Genomic DNA, 17,060 nt, shown 5'->3' with positions numbered 1-17,060 from the left:
AGAGGCAGAGAATCAATAATCACCTTCAAAAAGAATGCGCATCAGAACTTGACAGAATACAATGCATCCCTATCACGCATGTGTGCCTCAGACTGACTCCACATGACTACTACTGTCCATTGTAGCTTAACAAAAATTAAAAAATAGAAAGGAAGGGAAGGGAAGGGAAGGGAAGGGAAGGGAAGGGAAGGGAAGGGAAGGGAAGGGAAGGGAAGGGAAGGGAAGGGAAGGGAAGGGAAGGGAAGGGAAGGGAAGGGAAGGGAAGGGAAGGGAAGGGAAGGGAAGGGAAGGGAAGGGAAGGGAAGGGAAGGGAAGGGAAGGGAAGGGAAGGGAGAAAAGAATTGAAATACAAAAATTCTGAGTATAGGGCTTCTGATGTACTTTGAAGTTAGCAGTTCATCAAGTGTACCATTCTGGTGCTGGAACAATTCATAAAAGATTTATATTCTCCAGAAGCATTTATCATGTAATGACAAGAACAATGAAATGCCCCCTTTTTAAGAATGTCATAAAAGATGAGTTTTCTCTTCAGTACCCAACTACAATGAAGCTTTATGATACAGATGTTGCAACATCAAATAAGGAATTGCCAAGTGGACAACTGTGTCTTGATTTGTATAAAGGACCTTCTACCCACAAATTCAGTTTGCTGGGATAGGAATTTGAAGGTTTTAGCTGGACTTTACAATTCATGCTAAGCTCTTGTTTCAGTCATGCTGCTCATCTTAATAAACCCAGTAGCCAGTTAACTATATAACCTAGAAAGTTTTTACTGGGGGGGAGAGTTCCTTGTAGGATTTAAAAATATATATATTAGCCACAGCAGTTTAGGGGGAATTTTACTGAAACTGTTGTACCTTTATAGTCTCAGGGAGGGGCAGGGATGTTGGTAGCCTCTCCTCCCAAATGCAAGCAACCTTACTGAGGTCAGCAGAGCTCATTGTTTCGTTGCTCAGACATACATACTACTTGAAAAAAAAAATCTTCATTTCAATGCATTTATTCAAGTACTTGGAGTTGTGCACTCCCTTAGAAGCCTTCCTGAATGAAAATTTTGAGATGACATTCTTTTGGTTGCCTCTGTCATTTTCTACTTGGCAGTCCTCTTCCTCACAAAAATGATTGGGTTTGCTCTCCATCATCTTGGTGAGTAGTTATAAACATATCCACAAGTCTTTGGATGCCAATACAAATGCCAAAAGTGGCAAAATAATGGTACTCCATACTTCTTTAGATGGCATTTTCACTTTTATTGACAAAATCTTGCTCTTTTCATCAGCCACACTTGTCCATTTTGATTTATTTTTATATGCACAGCTTTTAGCATCATAATGAAATATTATTTACAAAGTTAGATCCAACTGAACGTAGGTGGAAGTATCTAGAAAGCAGGAGCACTATTCAAAGCACTGACTTTAAAATATTTATTATTTGTGAAACATATTCATTATTCTTGGCTTGTCTCTGTTCACTGCTGTTATTTATCTTAACACAGCCCTCACTTCAGTGTGAACTCAGTCTGCCCTATAGAAAAAAAATCTAAATGCTTTAAATCACAATCTCACACTAACAGTAAAAGATAATATCTCCACTTTGTTTCGCCTGCAAAAACGTCTGGGCCAAGAGAACTGCCAAAACTCATAAAACTCTTACGTTACCTATTGATTTATTGGCATGAATCTATCATATCTTTATATGATGTTTACTGGTGTTGACTCCAGTTCATGCCAACATTAACTTCCTTTAATTTTAACTCTCTGTGTGTACTTGGATATCTTTTGGTAGTGGAGATTTTTTTTTAGTTTGGTATGTTGATGTTTTTTTGCTGTTGTTTTGTTTTTTGTTTTTTAAAGGAAATACAAGTCTGTCTTCAAATTTGGTGTACAGAGAAATGGAAGATCTGCTCAGGTTGATAAGAATCATGGAATCACAGAAACACCAAGGTTGGAAAAGACCTACAAGATCATCCAGTCCAGCCATCCACCTATCACCAATAGTTCTCACTAACCCATGTCCCTCAGCACAAAATCCAAACATTCCTTGAACACCTCCAGGGTTGGTGACTCCACCACCTCCCTGGGCAGCCCATTCCAGTGCCTGACCTCTCCTTCAGAAAAGTAGTATTTCCTAATGTCCAGCCTAAATCTCCCCTGGCACAGCTTGAAGCCATTCCCTCTAGTTCTACCACTGGTTATACAAGAGAAGAGGCCGACATCCAGCTCACTACAACCTCTCTTCAGATAGTTATGGAGAGCAATAAGGTCTCCCCTGAGCCTCCTCTTCTCCAGGCTGAACAATCCCAGCTCCTTCAGCCACTCATAATGCCTGTGCTCTTTCTGTTTTCAATATTGAGATTAATGCAGAATTGAGCCTAAAGAGATATGTTCCAGTATCTTCTTACTTGACATTGTCATTACTTCAGACAGTCTTTTTTTTTTTTTTTTTTTTTTTTTTTTTATATAAAAACAGCATTGAATCTCTTGCTATAATGAGACCAAGCTCTTTATAGTACAAAATGTAATCAGCCAATTTCCATTACTATCGTGTATGACAGTATGACTTCATTCCTAACACAATTTACTTAAATTGAACATTTTGGCAGATGTGTGCATGAGACTAGAGGAGCATAACTTCTATTAAATCATATCCTGAACAATAACAGATTGTGTTGTAGATCTAGCTATGGAGAAGTTTCCAGCTCTGCTCATAACTTATTGCACGTTATAAAAGACATTAGGAAAGTATACCCAGCAAAAGACTGAAAAACACTCCATAATCTGAACAGAAATGGCATGCACAGATAAACAAGGTGATTTGTGATGAAGAGGCTTACATAGCATTGCTTTGTAGTCAATAAAGGTCAGTGAACATGTCCACTTGTAGTGATTTCAGAGACACGGATGAGAGGAAATGAACAATCCTTTGGTGAAAAAATGTCTTTTTCTTCTGCTCTTCTGGACTCATATACTGTCTTCCTTCGGATAAATGATAAACACAGAACACGACTGTTGTCTCCGCAGGTAGAGAACTGTGCAGTCACTGTGGTGTTTTTACTCATTATTTGTGTATGTGCAAATGAGAGTGTTTGCTGTGTAGTACTGAATACAGGTAAAAGAAATAATCCTAGCCCTTGGACTATAGTTGTACAAATGTCTGAGAAATCTTCATTTGATTCATTAATAATCCATTAATCTGTGATTCATTAATAACATGCTCCAACTCTTGCCTAAACACAGGGGTACTTACATGGAAGAATGCACTTGAAGATGAAGCAGAACTGTCAACTACAGACCAACATAGGCAGGCCAGCCTATGCTGGGTTGAGGGATGAGTGCTAGAACTTAATCTGTGGAAAGTCAGAATGACCAAAATCTGCAGCAGTTTTCACAAAGTTTATTTGAACTTTATTTTTCATCTTCTCAATGGGATTGTCTGGTCTAAATCTAACAGATTTCATCTGGGTTCTTTCAACTTGAACTGTGTCAACTTTATACTACCAAAGGGCAAAATTATTTCAAGTGCAGCATTAGATGTGAGGCATTCTGTACTTTTGACAGTTGTTGGCAAAAACCTAAAAGCAGAATTGGTAAAGCTCTTGGAATGAGTCCAGAGGAGGGCCACTAGGATGATTGGAGGTCTGGAGCATCTCTGCTATGAAGAAAGGTTGAGGGAACTGGGCTTGTTTAGCTTGGAGAAAAGAAGGCTCCAGGGAGACCTCATTGTGGCCTTCCAGTATTTGAAGGGAGTGTATAAACAGGAGGGGGAATGGCTGTCTACAAGGGTGGATAGTGGTAGGACAAGAGGAATGGTTTTAAACTGAGACAGGGGAGGTTTAGGTTAGATATTAGGAGGAAGTTTTTCACACAGAGGTGGTGAGGCACTGGAACAGGTTGCCCAAGGAGGCTGTGGATGCCCCATCTCTGGAGGCATTCAAGGCCAGGCTGGATGTGGCTCTAGCAACCCAGTCTGGTGGTTGGCAACCCTGCACATAGCAAGGGGATTGAAATTAGATGATCACTGTGGTCCTTTTCAACCCAGGCCATTCTATGATGCTATAAAGCGTTATTGGTTCTTCAGTATCTGGAGGGAAATGTAAACAAACAAACCAATAAATAAATCCACCACCACTGCAAAGTTAATTACATTCTCTAGACCTTGATTCTGTAGTAAACTTCACTATTCAAAAGTGAGCCTTTGGGAATTGAAGAGCATTGAGCCAACAATGTCCTTGTGTAACTATTTAACTTCCAGCACACCAGAGGCCGCTCTGAAATCAGGAGGGCTACTTGTACATTAAATATTGGCCACACTCGATGTATTGTTGACTGAGAGCCAACGGACATCTCTCACGTGGTTATTCCTTTAAATAAAGCAGCTGGATTTAGCAGCCAAAAAAAAAAAGAAGTCTGCTTTGGGAAATGATGAAGTAGAAATCTACCTGAATGAAATCTACCTTGGCTGATAAAATAATTTCTTTTGGGAGGGGGTTATTACTTATAGCTTGTAACTTATAGGCACTTCCATTAGAGTTCTTGTCTACCTACGGAGAGTGTGAAATGCCATTCATATAGGGTCAGTGGTGTCTAATGACCTCAGAAATTCCATAGCTGTGTCACCTGGAGCAACTGAGCTGTTCTCCATCATAAAGTGTTCAAATTTGCCTAGATGTTTCTTGTGTTTTAGATTTCTTGTGGAGTAATTCTTATTTAACTTTAATTTTTAAAATTAAAAACTTTTTTTTTTTTTTTTTCCATTTCCATTTCTACTAACAGCCCCTCTTCATTTGAATAAATATACAGATGGAAAGCTATTTTCAGAAGTGCTCAACATTGGCTTATATTCTGTGGAAGTCAGCAGTAGAACTCCTACTGACTTTTACTTGGGAGTGGAACTATGTCAACACTGAATGGTTTTGAAAAGCACAGCATGTCATTTTGACTAATGCTGCCCAGGTATAATGTGAATATATTAAGTCAAAACATGTATTTAAATATGTCACAATATTTTCTGTCCACATTTTCTCCTTAACATGGATGCCTTGCCTGCACAGGCAGAGGCATACCACAGAATAAGTCGAATACTTCCTATGGATACTGCTGCTTAATTCAAGCTGCTGTTACAACATGTTATATAGCTTACAAAGTTTAGCTAAAATGTGTTTGAAGTATACTAGCCATGTGCATTCTCGCTGCTATACATAATTTCTTTCCTTTTGTGTTTTTTCTTCTTTTTTTAACACAGATGCCTGAAGGAATTTAGGTAATTTGTAATTGATCTTGAACAGCATACCATTAACATCTGAATAATGATAGTAGATACTGCTGTTCCATAGGAACAGAATAAAAACATCCTTAATATGGTGATTCCCACGTATATATGTATGTATTCACACACATGTGTATGTATATATATAACTATGTATGGTGGTAATTTCAGCACAGTGATTTTTAATGCCTCTTCCCATCTAGATTCTGAAGAATGAGGCTGTGGTTCCATGACAATTGAAGCCTACATAGATTGGGATGACTGCAAAACCAAATCTTATCCCTGAAAAAGATACATATTTCCACCAAATCAGCTTTTGAGAGGACTCATTATGTAAGTACTGGTGCTGGAGTATGACAGAAGATGGAAAAGCCTGGGTTCTTGGGTCACTTGCACAATGGTTGGTTTAGAGGGCTGTGCAATAGCACCAGAATATCTTCAGCATTCCTTAACATGAATTGGAGACGTGAAGGTTGTTCCCTGAAAAATCTGTCTGATATCTGCTAGTTCATAGAAATGTGATTGCTTGATGATGATGAGAGAGACTTGGATCAGTCTGTAAGCATGTAATAAGAACAACAAGTCCTTTCTTACAATTAAGTGATCAGGATGGTTCAGTCAGTTTTGAATGTCACCAATGTTGTTACAATAGTAACATGTTGGTTCCATCAACCCATGTGGTTAATGGGAACCTGGACTGTTTTTCTTATCTAGATGTATAATTATGCCTATAACTGCCTCAAGAGAAAAACAATTAAAAATACATATGCAATAGAAAGTGTGTATTGCATACAGATTTATATAAGTACTTACTACCTATTAAATATAATTACATATGTAACAAATTTCTCAGCATAGATACAATATTTTAGTGGAAGGAGGAGAAAAAAGAAATACACGCTTTCACAATGTGACAATAAGCATACTACATTTGCTACAAAAGCATAAGAAACCAAGTGAAACGACTTAGAAATTGTAGCCAGTAATGTTGGATTTATCTGCTTACTTTTCTCCTTTTTTTCCACCAGATTTTGGAGATTGGCCATCATAATTTATGCCCATTTATTACTTTCAATATGTTTAGGATTGTAGCCATGCTATTATATATATATATATATACTGTATGGTTATTATAATAGAAATATTTGCTGTTATGTTTTTAGATGTTGCTATTTTCAGTATAACTTTTCATTAATTCTCTGCCATAAGAATTTCTTTCTATCTCGGAAAACAGAACATCTGTTATATGCACTCCTGAAAGTATCACATTCCACATTCAAAGCAAATGATGTATATTTGCCACTTCACCTATGCTGTACAACCATTGCCACCTTTTAAAAAATGTGGCTAGGGGTTCTGGCTATTTAATACGAGAAACAGTTAAGGCTCCATTTGGGGCAGTGAATGGGCAAGTCAAGTCAGGTGACATACTCAAAATAACCTCAGAGATTTCAGAATAATTTCTCACATTTTCAAAAGTCACTTTAAATGAAATTAAGTCAACTTCAGGCAAATCACTGTTGAAAACAGGACTAGGCAAGCTTTACTGGATATTAGCTTTTACAGTTTGTTGTGACTCACTCTATGATTATGCAGTGCAGTTGTTCGCAATCAGCTGAATTGAAAAGTTAGTTCCCAGGGCGGTCTTTCTTTTGTGTACAAAGATAAGCTTGCGTATGCAGGTGTCAGAACCTGTTCTCTCTATCACACTGTATTGATGTTTGGAGGGGAAAAAAAAAAAGTCTGACATGACACTGATCATCTTTAACTCTGCATATTTCTGTGCATAAGCAGCCCTATCACTCTCAACACTTTGCTAGTAGCTCATTATAAAAATGCAAAGAATAATGTCAGCATCTCTGTTTCCATGAATATTTTGACATTCACACCTCCGCTGATGGGTGCCTGAATAAACAAGCCACGTGAGCTGCACAGGTGCCTGGGCCCCAACCCTAGCCCTAGGGCTCCTGCTCCATTGAGTGCTGAGGTGGAAGGTACAGCAGGTACAAGCCTTGTGCAGTAGGTGTGATCATGTTGTGACACAGGGTCTGTGTGTTAGCAACTGATGAGAGGAGCCTTGCTTTATCTTATCAGCATGCATAGTCTGGATTTAAAGCTTTTTCAGTGGAACCAAAATTGTTCCAGTGAGTGCCTTTCACAAATGCAACTGCATGGGAAAAAAACTTCACTTACTCCCCTACTCTCAACACATTTTGGAGTCTCTGCTCTAACTCAAGGAATAAGGCAGACATACATTAAATTAATTTGAAGAAATATTTTAAAATTGTGTTGTTGAGAGAAACAGTGAGGTGATTACAAAGCACAGAGGATCTAAGAATGGCAGTATTTTTGTGTATGGAATGGTCTACAGCTCTTCATTGCAATTCCACCCCTCCCACCCCTCCCCCCATCTCCTTCAATACAAACTCATCCATTGCAAAACTACTCCAGTCACTGATTTACATGCTTGTGATCAAACTTTCCTGCTTCTAGTACTGTGAGCATTTTATAAGGGATAGTTGCAATTCCTAGATGGACTCAACGTGTCTGCTCCCATGCTGCTCTGCAGCTGCTTTATTATGCTTCTGGCTTCTCAACAGTGATTTCAGGAGTCTCATCATAGGATGAGACTATAGAAATGAATCTCTTAGAAGAGCTCACTAATATTTTGATGATCTAATCTGCTTAGCTGCACTGTGCCTTATGCTTTTTTATTGATATGGGAAATGCCCATATCAATATTAGTAGATACAGCTAATTTTTCAAGGCAAGGTTAGATGATACTGGTCCTTGCCCCAGAACAGTGTCAACTGCCCCACCAAGCTGCCTGATTCGTACTATGTCATGTGTGCTTATTAGCCTAGACATATGATGTGGGGTATCACATAGAAGATGAAATATGCCATATTCTGTAGCTGCATGCGCTTTTTATGAGGATACTTTTTTTTTTTTTCTTCCAGTTTGTTTCCACTTTTATAACAATATCCCACAGCTAGGCATTACACAGGCTATTCCATGATATTCTTTCTCGAGCTCCTAATATGAATTTACAAATGGAGAGCTAGGAGAGTTACAGATACACTCTTTTCCCCCAGCCTCCTACTCCTCTTGCTCAGAAGTGGCATAACAAATGCTGCTATGGCACGGTACTGGGAATGCAAACATATTGATATTGTAGTGGAAAATTGTGGCAGTTGCAAGAGGGAAAGCCCCAGGTAGTTTTCTGGAGCTAAAGCACAGTCGCAGTCATTTACAGCTCCATTGTTTGACCCTCAGCAGAACCCACAGCCATTCAAGTACTTTCTGTCTTACAGACATCTCTTCAGGGAGTGAAGACACAGAAACCAGTGGCAGCTATGCACTATCCCTATACCTGGTGTAACAGTTTCGTGGATTGGCTGCTTTTTGCCCATATTTGAAGTTCAGGCTTATAGCTTGAGAGACTTCCTTGTAGCTTGTTGAACATTGATAGAGTTGCGTTCTAACCAAATCTGTTATTACGTAAAGGCCTCAGACTTCACTTCCTCTAAATAGTTTCTGTTTACTGCTTCAGATTTTCACAGCCTTCAGAAGAGCTGCTCTATTTTTTCTCCAGGGACAGCTGAGGAAAGTCTAAGTTATGTGGTGAAGCTTCCTATACAAGCAAGGTGAGGAATGAGGATGCTTTTATTAAAGTTTTTTTTTTTTACAAGGTTGTTCTGTGTTAAGTGGGGCCTGCTACTGTTCTTAAATTTATAGTTTTTGTTTTACCTATTACATACTAGCTGAGGCTGTCAAAATCCAGCTGAGCATTGTATTCAGATCCACAGGTGGTATGATGGTCTCCAAACATCTCAACCTGTTGTGTTAGCAGGCTGAAAGCATTTCAGGATCTAAGATACTATGCTGAAAGAACCAAAATAACAATGTATTTTTTCATTCTGTACAAAAGTGCCCAGTTAATTAAATTCAGAATCTAAAGATACATTTTGCAAATGTGTATCCACGTACATATATCTGCTAAATTCCCTGTTTCCATTTTTTATTTCAATTTCAAGACAATTTTGAAATAAATTTTTGTACAAACATCTTGTTGTGCCCAGCCAGAGACCACTTCTTAACTTGAACTCCATTTGGGCATACGTGGAAGACTTGTATGGCCTGGAAAAAGCCATTACAAAAGCTCTAAGCTCTTTGTTTAATAACTTCACTACATTCAAGAACAGTTGATTGATTTACCAGCAGCACCCTTCTCTCTTGTAAAATGTCTGTAAAAGGAATAATCAGTATACTGATATGTTCAGTCATATAGTATGGAGGAGAGGAAATAGCTGGAGCCCTACAGCTGAGAGGAGTGTTGGGAATTCCTGCTCTTTGGAGAGGGACAGGCAGATGGCAACAAGAAAGCTCTGGGCAAAGCTGCAGAAGGGCCAGTCCTGTAGAGGAGAATCTGACATGGACAAAGCTCTAGAAACCTTTGTCTATGGAGAGAGGGGCAAAGCATGATGGAAAAACAGGAAGGGACAAAAAAAAAAAAAAAAAAAAAAAAAAAAAAGTAAATCTCTGAGAGACAGAAAATTACTTAATGACTTCTGCATATTGCTAAGTGCAATCAAAGATTGAGAGAAATTAAATACAGCCTGTTAATTGACTCTATTTTAATTAAATAATGATTTGGGACATTAGCACCATGAACTGCAATGTTGAGTCTGAGTGGACAAAATCATAGTAGAATAAGCTGCTGAAAAGCGACTGAGAGAACAGTAAGTATTTCATTTAGCAGCCTTCCCAACACGTACAACCAATTACATCCAAAGTTTTGGTTGCAGGGGTGCAAATCGCTAAATGTCATTTGCATAGTTGCTGTGCAGTTAGATGCTCTCAAGGGTTTGCTTTAGTCATTCAGAAATGCTTATTGTTCTCTGAACAATGAGAAACATGACTTGCCTGAAAAGAAATTTGCTTCTTGTACTGTAGGGTGAATTTTTTATTTATTGGGAGAGAGCTGTTTGTACTGAGTTTTTTGGATGTAGGATAGTGAAGAAAAATCACACCAGAAAGCCTGCACCTGCAATAATATCCTGGTAAATTGCCCACACAAAGGCATGGGACCAAAAATATCTAGGAAGGTTCAGGGTAAGCACTGGAAACAAAGAAAAAAAAAGAAAAAAAAAGAAAGAAGTTAAAGTTAAATCCAGATTCGTCTAGGAACATTTGCATCATATAACAGTTGAGTAAACAAAAGAAAGGAGACTGAGCTAATTGAAGAAGCAGCCATTCTGAACACCACCTCCTTCTTGACACCACCAGCAAGCAACAAAGGGAGGAGCCGTAATAGTACTGTGTTTGTTTGGCACGGAGTGGTGGCTATATGTGTTCACATCCTAATCGCTAGAGCAATCGTTGTTGTTCGCAGCTCCATTTCATTTCCTTGGCCGAGCACTCCTGGGATTTTGGACTGTGATCTCATTATTTGCTTGGCTCTGCCATTCGTTGCATTATGTACCTGCTCCAGCGGATATCATCAACTCCTAATACTTCTGTGCTACACAGAACAAATCATTTGCATTTGAGTAGGTCGCTATGGCTACTGGCTACCTACATCTGTACAAGCCAAAAACTAAAGGTGCTCTGCAGAATTCAGACAAGGATCGACTGTTCAATCTTTGAGATCCTATCTGCACCTATTGTTATTGCCAACAGCACATACTTGTGTAGGCTTGATTAGGCTCAATCTCTCTCTTCCCATTTTGGATTAATATTTAGAGACTCTTTCTCAGGGCTGCCAGCTGACTCAAAAGGAAAGACTGTCTCTAGAGGACACTTGTATGACAGTAAGCAGATTAATTATACCTGCAGTGGTTCAAGGTGAATCATGAAAGCCTAAAGGTTTGCCATTAAAATTAATTCCATGCTATTAGAAAATACAAATTCCTGCTGGAGTTGTCTGGAACAAATTGCTAATTTATGTGTAGAAGTTCCCAGAGTACAGAAGAGCTCCTTAGCTGGGACCAATGCAGAAGGTGCCTATTCAGTAAAATTCATCTCCTTGGCTTCCAAAGGTTCGCTCAGAAATACTAACCTTAGTGCTTCGTTCTGCTCCCTGCATGAATCACAAAGGCAGGGAAACAGTGTTATCCACGGTGAAGAAAATGTGGAGACTGAAGTGAAGTGACTCCAGAATGAGACAGTGAGTCAGCATTAAAGGCTGGACCAGAACTCAAGTCTGCCAACATGCAGCAGTGAGAACAAAAGAAATCATCCTAGTGAAAGCACTGGCTGTAGTGTTATCCTGAAAGAATCTGACTGAGGAATCGTCCTTAATATGAATAAGATACAGCAGAGGCTGATAACAAGAATTTTGCTGGTGTGCATGATAAGAAGTCTCCATGATGAGAAACTCAGTGAACATTAGGAAATGGCATGTATTCTATAAAACCACTTGCACACCTGAGGAGACATCTGGCAATGCTGTAAATGCATCCGTGCCACAGGCTGTCTGTTTTCTGTTTAGGACTTGTGTAGGAGTCCTCCAATTAGAACCATGGGAGCATTAAGGGGAAATGTGTTGCTTAAAACTATTTGAATGTTCCAAGTCTATACTGCTTTTTCCTTCCCCAGTAAATACCTTATCTTAGCTATTATGTTGGGAGGGGAGTTGGAGAATACTGAAATTTCCCTGTGTCCCCTCTCCCATATGAATGGACTATATTTGGTGAGAAAGTATATGTCTGATCCAAAAACATGCTGCTTTGGTAATGGCAGCAAGGTATTGGTGCAATGGAAAAACAATTTATTTATTTATCACTGTATTTCATGAGGTTATGAACCAGACTATGGTATTTTGTTGTCTTTTTGGGAATAACGTCAGCATTTGTAGGTAAGATCAACTTACTTCATGGGTGTGCTCATAACAAATTGTCTAGATTAACAATGATTACATATACATCATATATTAAAGGTAAAAGTCTGTATAATAATATTTGGCATCATTTGCACGGGAAGATACAGAGGCAGAGCACAAAAGTGGCAAAAAAAAATGAAGACTGATGTGCATGCTTGGTCATTGTTTTGAATGCTATTACATTCAGATTGAATAACAGAAATCACATCTGGATATAGTTTGCAATTGTTTGCTCAGATTATCTTATGTACCCCCTATCATTCTGTTATCCAGCCTGTACTGCCCTCTTCTTAGGGAATATATACTCATTACTCATCCTGCTGTGCAGTGGTAGTGGTTTTCATAGCACTCCAGCTATGACTAATTCCAAGGCCTGGTTATTTCAATCCCAAGAATTTCTATCCAAATAAGACAGATTAGAGAAAGCAAGGCAAAAAGCATACTAGACTTTCTGTATAGATACTGAAAGAGGAAAGAGAATGGAATATAGGACACAATTTCTTTGTTTTCTATCAGCAGGTCATCTCTTGATTTTGTAGACCTTGCAAATGACTTTCAAAGGGGTCTTTCGTTATGGCCTTGGTAAGTCTTGTCACTGGTTTGTATTAATGGGCTGAACCTACATCTTAGGCCTTCCTGAACCTTTGACTTTTCCACACATTTTCACTTGAGCCTGTACCACCCTGAGGTGTGTGACCTCATGGCTCTGCCCTTCTCCCAGTGAAGGGCAGAAAGGGCCCACCACGAGGGAGGATGTAGGCTTGGCTCATCCAGAGAAACTGCAGTTGAAATACTGTTGGGATTCAGAGCTAGGAAGAAGTGTTTGCAAAGAGCTACCAAGCCAATAATATATATAATAGAAGAGTGACATGAATCTATTTTGGTCTTCTATCCATGTGGAAGCTGGATTCTTTTTTTTTTCTTTTTTTTTTTTCTTCTTTTTTTTTTTTTTCAGAACTTATAAAGAGCTTCCTTCTGATTGCCTCCATTGTTTCTGGGAAGAATTGTTTTTGAATGACCTCCATCAGCTCCAGCAGGATGTTGCTGATTTGCAACCACTGTGCTGCCTTTCTTCTGGCTGGGTTTAGAAGCCAACTGGTTGGGAACATTTGCATAGTAAATCCTTCCCTAACCCCTTAAAGCCATACAATCATTATCCTAACAAGCAGATAACAATATTCAATTATTACAGCTAAACCTGCCATTGTTGTTATTTAACCAATTTTAATTTACAAGTTGTGTTGTGTCATGGGTCTATTTCTTAAAAGCACCTACTTAATTACACTGGGATATACTTCACATCTGTACACAGGGGAGGGAGGGGCCTCAGCTGTTAGTTGCCAGAGACCGCTCAAATTCACTGAGTGTGACTCAAGCAATTCCCCAAAGCCAGGGTACACTGTCAGTTCATTCATTTGTATGAGAAATGTCATATTTGCATGAGAATGATCTTCTGAATCTAAAGCTTGCCTATGGGGGTAAAATGCTGTGGTGCTGAGGTGCCTTCCCAAATATTTCAGCCCACCTGACCCTGCAATTGTCGGCTTCAGTCCCATAAACGTCCCTCTGAATCAGATGAAGCTTGGACTGAGTCTCAGTGGATTTCTGCTTTGACTTGAAAAGAACATGGACATAAGTCTGCTGGAGTTCAAAATGCATTTGGACAATACTCTCAGGTGTAGGTTTTGAATTTCAGGTAGTCCCATGTAGGGCCAGGAGTTGGACTTGGTGATCTATGTGTGTCTCTTCCAACTAAGTGTAATCTGTGGTTCCACAAGAAGAGTGCTGAGGACGATGCAGCCCAGACTTCCGTCCCCAAACCGCATGCTTGGGAGACTTCACTTGTCCCTTCTGTGACCAGGCTGAACTTCCCTGTTGCACAGGAGGTCTGTTAACAGTGTTCTTGTGGGCCTTAGTGGGAGTAGAGAGCCTGCCATAAGGTCAGCAGTTCAGACAGAACGTTCCAGGTAACATCAAACTGGATTTCATAGAATTATAAAATATTCCAAGTTGGAAGGGACCCAGAAGGATCACTGAGTACAGCTCCTGGCTCCACACAGTGCCACCCAAAGACTGTATGTCTGAGAGCATTGTCCAGATGCTTCTTGTACTCCAGCAGCTTGGTGCCTGTTTCAGGGCCCGACAACCCTTCTGCTTGCAAGCCACGTGAAAAAGGACTGAAGTTCGATTTCTTCCTCGTTCAGCTGCTGTGAGACTTAGTTCAGTCAGTGCTCCTGTGTGCATTATTTCTCAGTGACTTCCACAAATTTTGCATTGATCTTGCAATTAGCAGTAAGCAAAGCAATGCCGGGGGTCACTGCTATCTTGCCAGCGGAAGGCTGAGGCCTCAGTTATGCGCTCAAGTGTTTTGGACACAGATTATGTATTGTGTGAGAGGCTGAGCAGGCAGACACTCCACCTTCAAGACATTCTAAGGTCTGCCCGGTTCTCCGTAGGACCGAGCCCGGCCCCGAGGTGCTTTCACCGCACAGTACCGCCCCGAGCCGCCGCGGGCCGGTGCTGCTCCGCCCGTGCGCGGCCGCTAGGGGTCTCCGCGGGGCGGGAGGGCCGGGCCGGGCCGGGCCGCGCTGCACCGCCCGCTCGGGGGCGGGCCGGGCCATCAGCTGACCGGCCCCACCGCGGCGCTCAGTGGTGCCGCTGCAGCTCAGTCGCTCTCCTCGGCAGCGGCGCGGCCCCGCGGATTTACTGCCGTAGCCCAGCGCGTCCCGCCGGCCGGCCGCCCTTCTCCCTCCTCCCCCTCCCCTCTCGGCCGCCGCGATGCTGCCCCACTTAGCCCTTCTGCTGCTGGCCGCCGGCGCCGCCCGGGCCCTCGAGGTAAGCGGGGCAGGGGGCGGTCGGGCGAGGGCTCGCTCCCGCCGTCCTCCTGCGCCTCCCGAAGGCTTTGTCTGCCCGGAGCCGCCCCTGCGGCGGGGCTCGGCGGAGGTCCCCGGTGCCTGCCCGGCGCCGGAGCGTCCTTCCCCGGCCGCCGGCGAACAATAGGGCCGCTCCCGCCGAGCGAGGGGGCGGCGGGGGCAGAACGGAGGCAGAGAGAGGTCGGCGGCTCTCGCGCATCGCTGCCACCCGGCTGCCCGCGCCCACCGCTGCTTTCGGGCTTTTCGGGGGGACGGTGCGCGTCCCCGGGGGTTCCTCCGCCGATGGTCGGGGAAGGGAAACTTTGCCGTCCGGGCGGGGGGCGCGGGGCCTCGGGGGGCGGCGGGCGGAGCGGCGGGCGGGGGAGGCACCGCTCCCGCCCCGTCGCGCACCACCCTCGCAGGTGCGCGGGGCGGCGGCGAGGAGCCCCCGGCGGGGCTGGCGCGGCAGCCGGGCGGCGGGGACGCGGGGCGGGGGCGGTGTGCCGTGCCGAGCGGAGCCGTGCGGAGCCGCGGGGCGGGTTTCCCTGCGGCGGGGCGGGCTGGGGCTGCGCGGCGGCGAAGCGCGAGAAGATGGCGCCGCTGCAGTGCAGCAGAGGGGCGCCGTCATGCGAACGGCGGACGGCCCGGCCGTGGGCGGCATCGCCCTCTTCTTCTCCTGCCCCGCTGCCCAGTGCTGCCAGGGCAGCACCGGCCCGGCGGCATCCTCCGCTGAGGTCCCGTGGGGCGGGGGCGGGTGGGCTCCTCTTGTTCCCCCAGGGCTGAGAGCAGAGGGCAGCCGGTGCCGCCCGGTGAAGGTGTGCGGGGAGCCCTCTGCTCCCAGCCTCTTCTGCCCCACGAAGCCCGCGGGACTGGCACCCGGCGCTCAGCCGGGACCCAGAGCCCGCAGCTCGGCTCGCTGCCGGGCGGAGAGCCGCGGGACCCGGTTATTCTTGGGGACCTGCCCGTCCCTGTGCCCTATGCTGCTCTTCCAGACATGGGCTGGGAAACACTGAGCAGGGTTGTGAAGAGGCTCAGGGCTTTATGGCTTCCAGTTATAAAACTCGTTTGGGTGTTAGCTTGATGCAACCGTTTGTTGCCTGAAAGTAATAGAAGGAAATCTCTGCCTTGGGTGCTTAGATGGAGCCAAATAAAGGAAAATAGAATTGGAACAGTGCTTCAGGTAGCAGTGCCCGTCTCTGTGTGGTCCATTGGATCTCTCTGTCCCTAGCCTTAGATGTGTGTGGATATATATATCCATATATATATATATATACATGGAAAAAGGTATAAAGTTGGAGGCACTGTATGAGCACTTAGAAGAAGGAGGGCTTGGGTTTTGCATCAAAGCCATTCTGAGGAGAGCCTGCATTCAGCTGCAGCCCCATCCTTTCCGTGATGCCTGCTGGAGTAGCATCCAGAATTTTCAGAGACGTTCTTTGCCTTGAAGTAGTTGTTTAAATGGGCAGCAGTGTTTGTGCAGAAGCTTTCCATCTTGTTCTGGCAATTCATAACAGTGTTTGTGGCTTTGCAGTTTTCCCCTTTTTTTCCTGTTTGGTGGTGGGTTAGTTTCTAATATCTGGTAATCTTGTGATTAATCTTGGTTCTTTGTATCTTGATACACTGAAGGTTGACAATTTGAACAAGTGGCTGCTTTTATAATATTTAAATATTTCATAACAGGAATTGCATGCACACATTTACTGCACTTGCATTGTCTTTGTGTGCTAAAGTGTGAAATTTTTGTTTGAATTAGATTTGAGATCTCATCTCCAGACTCAACCGTTTCTCCTGCCATTTTAACAAACGCATTTTGGAAAGCAACAGAAGAACATATCTGTGTTTTCAGAGGGAGTGTGGCAGAAGGAGGAGGGAAAACAAGAACAAAATTAAAAGCCTTGCAATATTACACACAAGAAATTCCATTCTTAAATTATGGGTAGATTAATATTCTGCATCTCTGAAGGAAATACACCATAGTGATGCTACAGCGATGTCGCAGTTGCTTAGCATGCTACTTGCAGCCAAGTGAATCATACTTGGAGGGGGTAGGAAGCCACTGG

The 17,060-nt window shown here is 42.8% G+C and overlaps 1 protein-coding gene and 1 long non-coding RNA gene across 3 annotated transcripts in view; both read left to right on the top strand.

Annotated features, from left to right (window-relative positions):
• Positions 1-372: 372 nt before the first annotated feature.
• LOC128072977 (uncharacterized) lies at positions 373-13,409 on the top strand. Its single transcript, XR_008202558.1, has 6 exons — positions 373-1,943; positions 4,800-4,952; positions 5,469-5,598; positions 8,819-8,912; positions 12,668-12,730; positions 13,104-13,409. It is a non-coding gene; the product is annotated as an uncharacterized LOC128072977 (long non-coding RNA).
• Positions 13,410-14,780: 1,371 nt separating this feature from the next.
• The window catches only part of APP (amyloid beta precursor protein), a 199,710-nt gene continuing 197,430 nt past the window's right edge, over positions 14,781-17,060 (top strand). For both annotated transcript variants that reach the window (XM_052666955.1, XM_052666946.1), the window contains exon 1: positions 14,781-14,983. In XM_052666955.1, the coding sequence (XP_052522915.1) occupies positions 14,927-14,983 (57 nt within the window). In that variant the 5' untranslated portion in view covers positions 14,781-14,926. The remainder of the gene's footprint in view (positions 14,984-17,060) is intronic.

This window comes from Tympanuchus pallidicinctus, unplaced genomic scaffold (genome assembly GCF_026119805.1).
Source record: "Tympanuchus pallidicinctus isolate F22 unplaced genomic scaffold, pur_lepc_1.0 scaffold10, whole genome shotgun sequence".
Lineage (NCBI taxonomy): Eukaryota > Metazoa > Chordata > Aves > Galliformes > Phasianidae > Tympanuchus > Tympanuchus pallidicinctus.
Note: the sequence above shows the minus strand (reverse complement) of the source record. Positions and strands in the feature narration are given on the sequence as shown.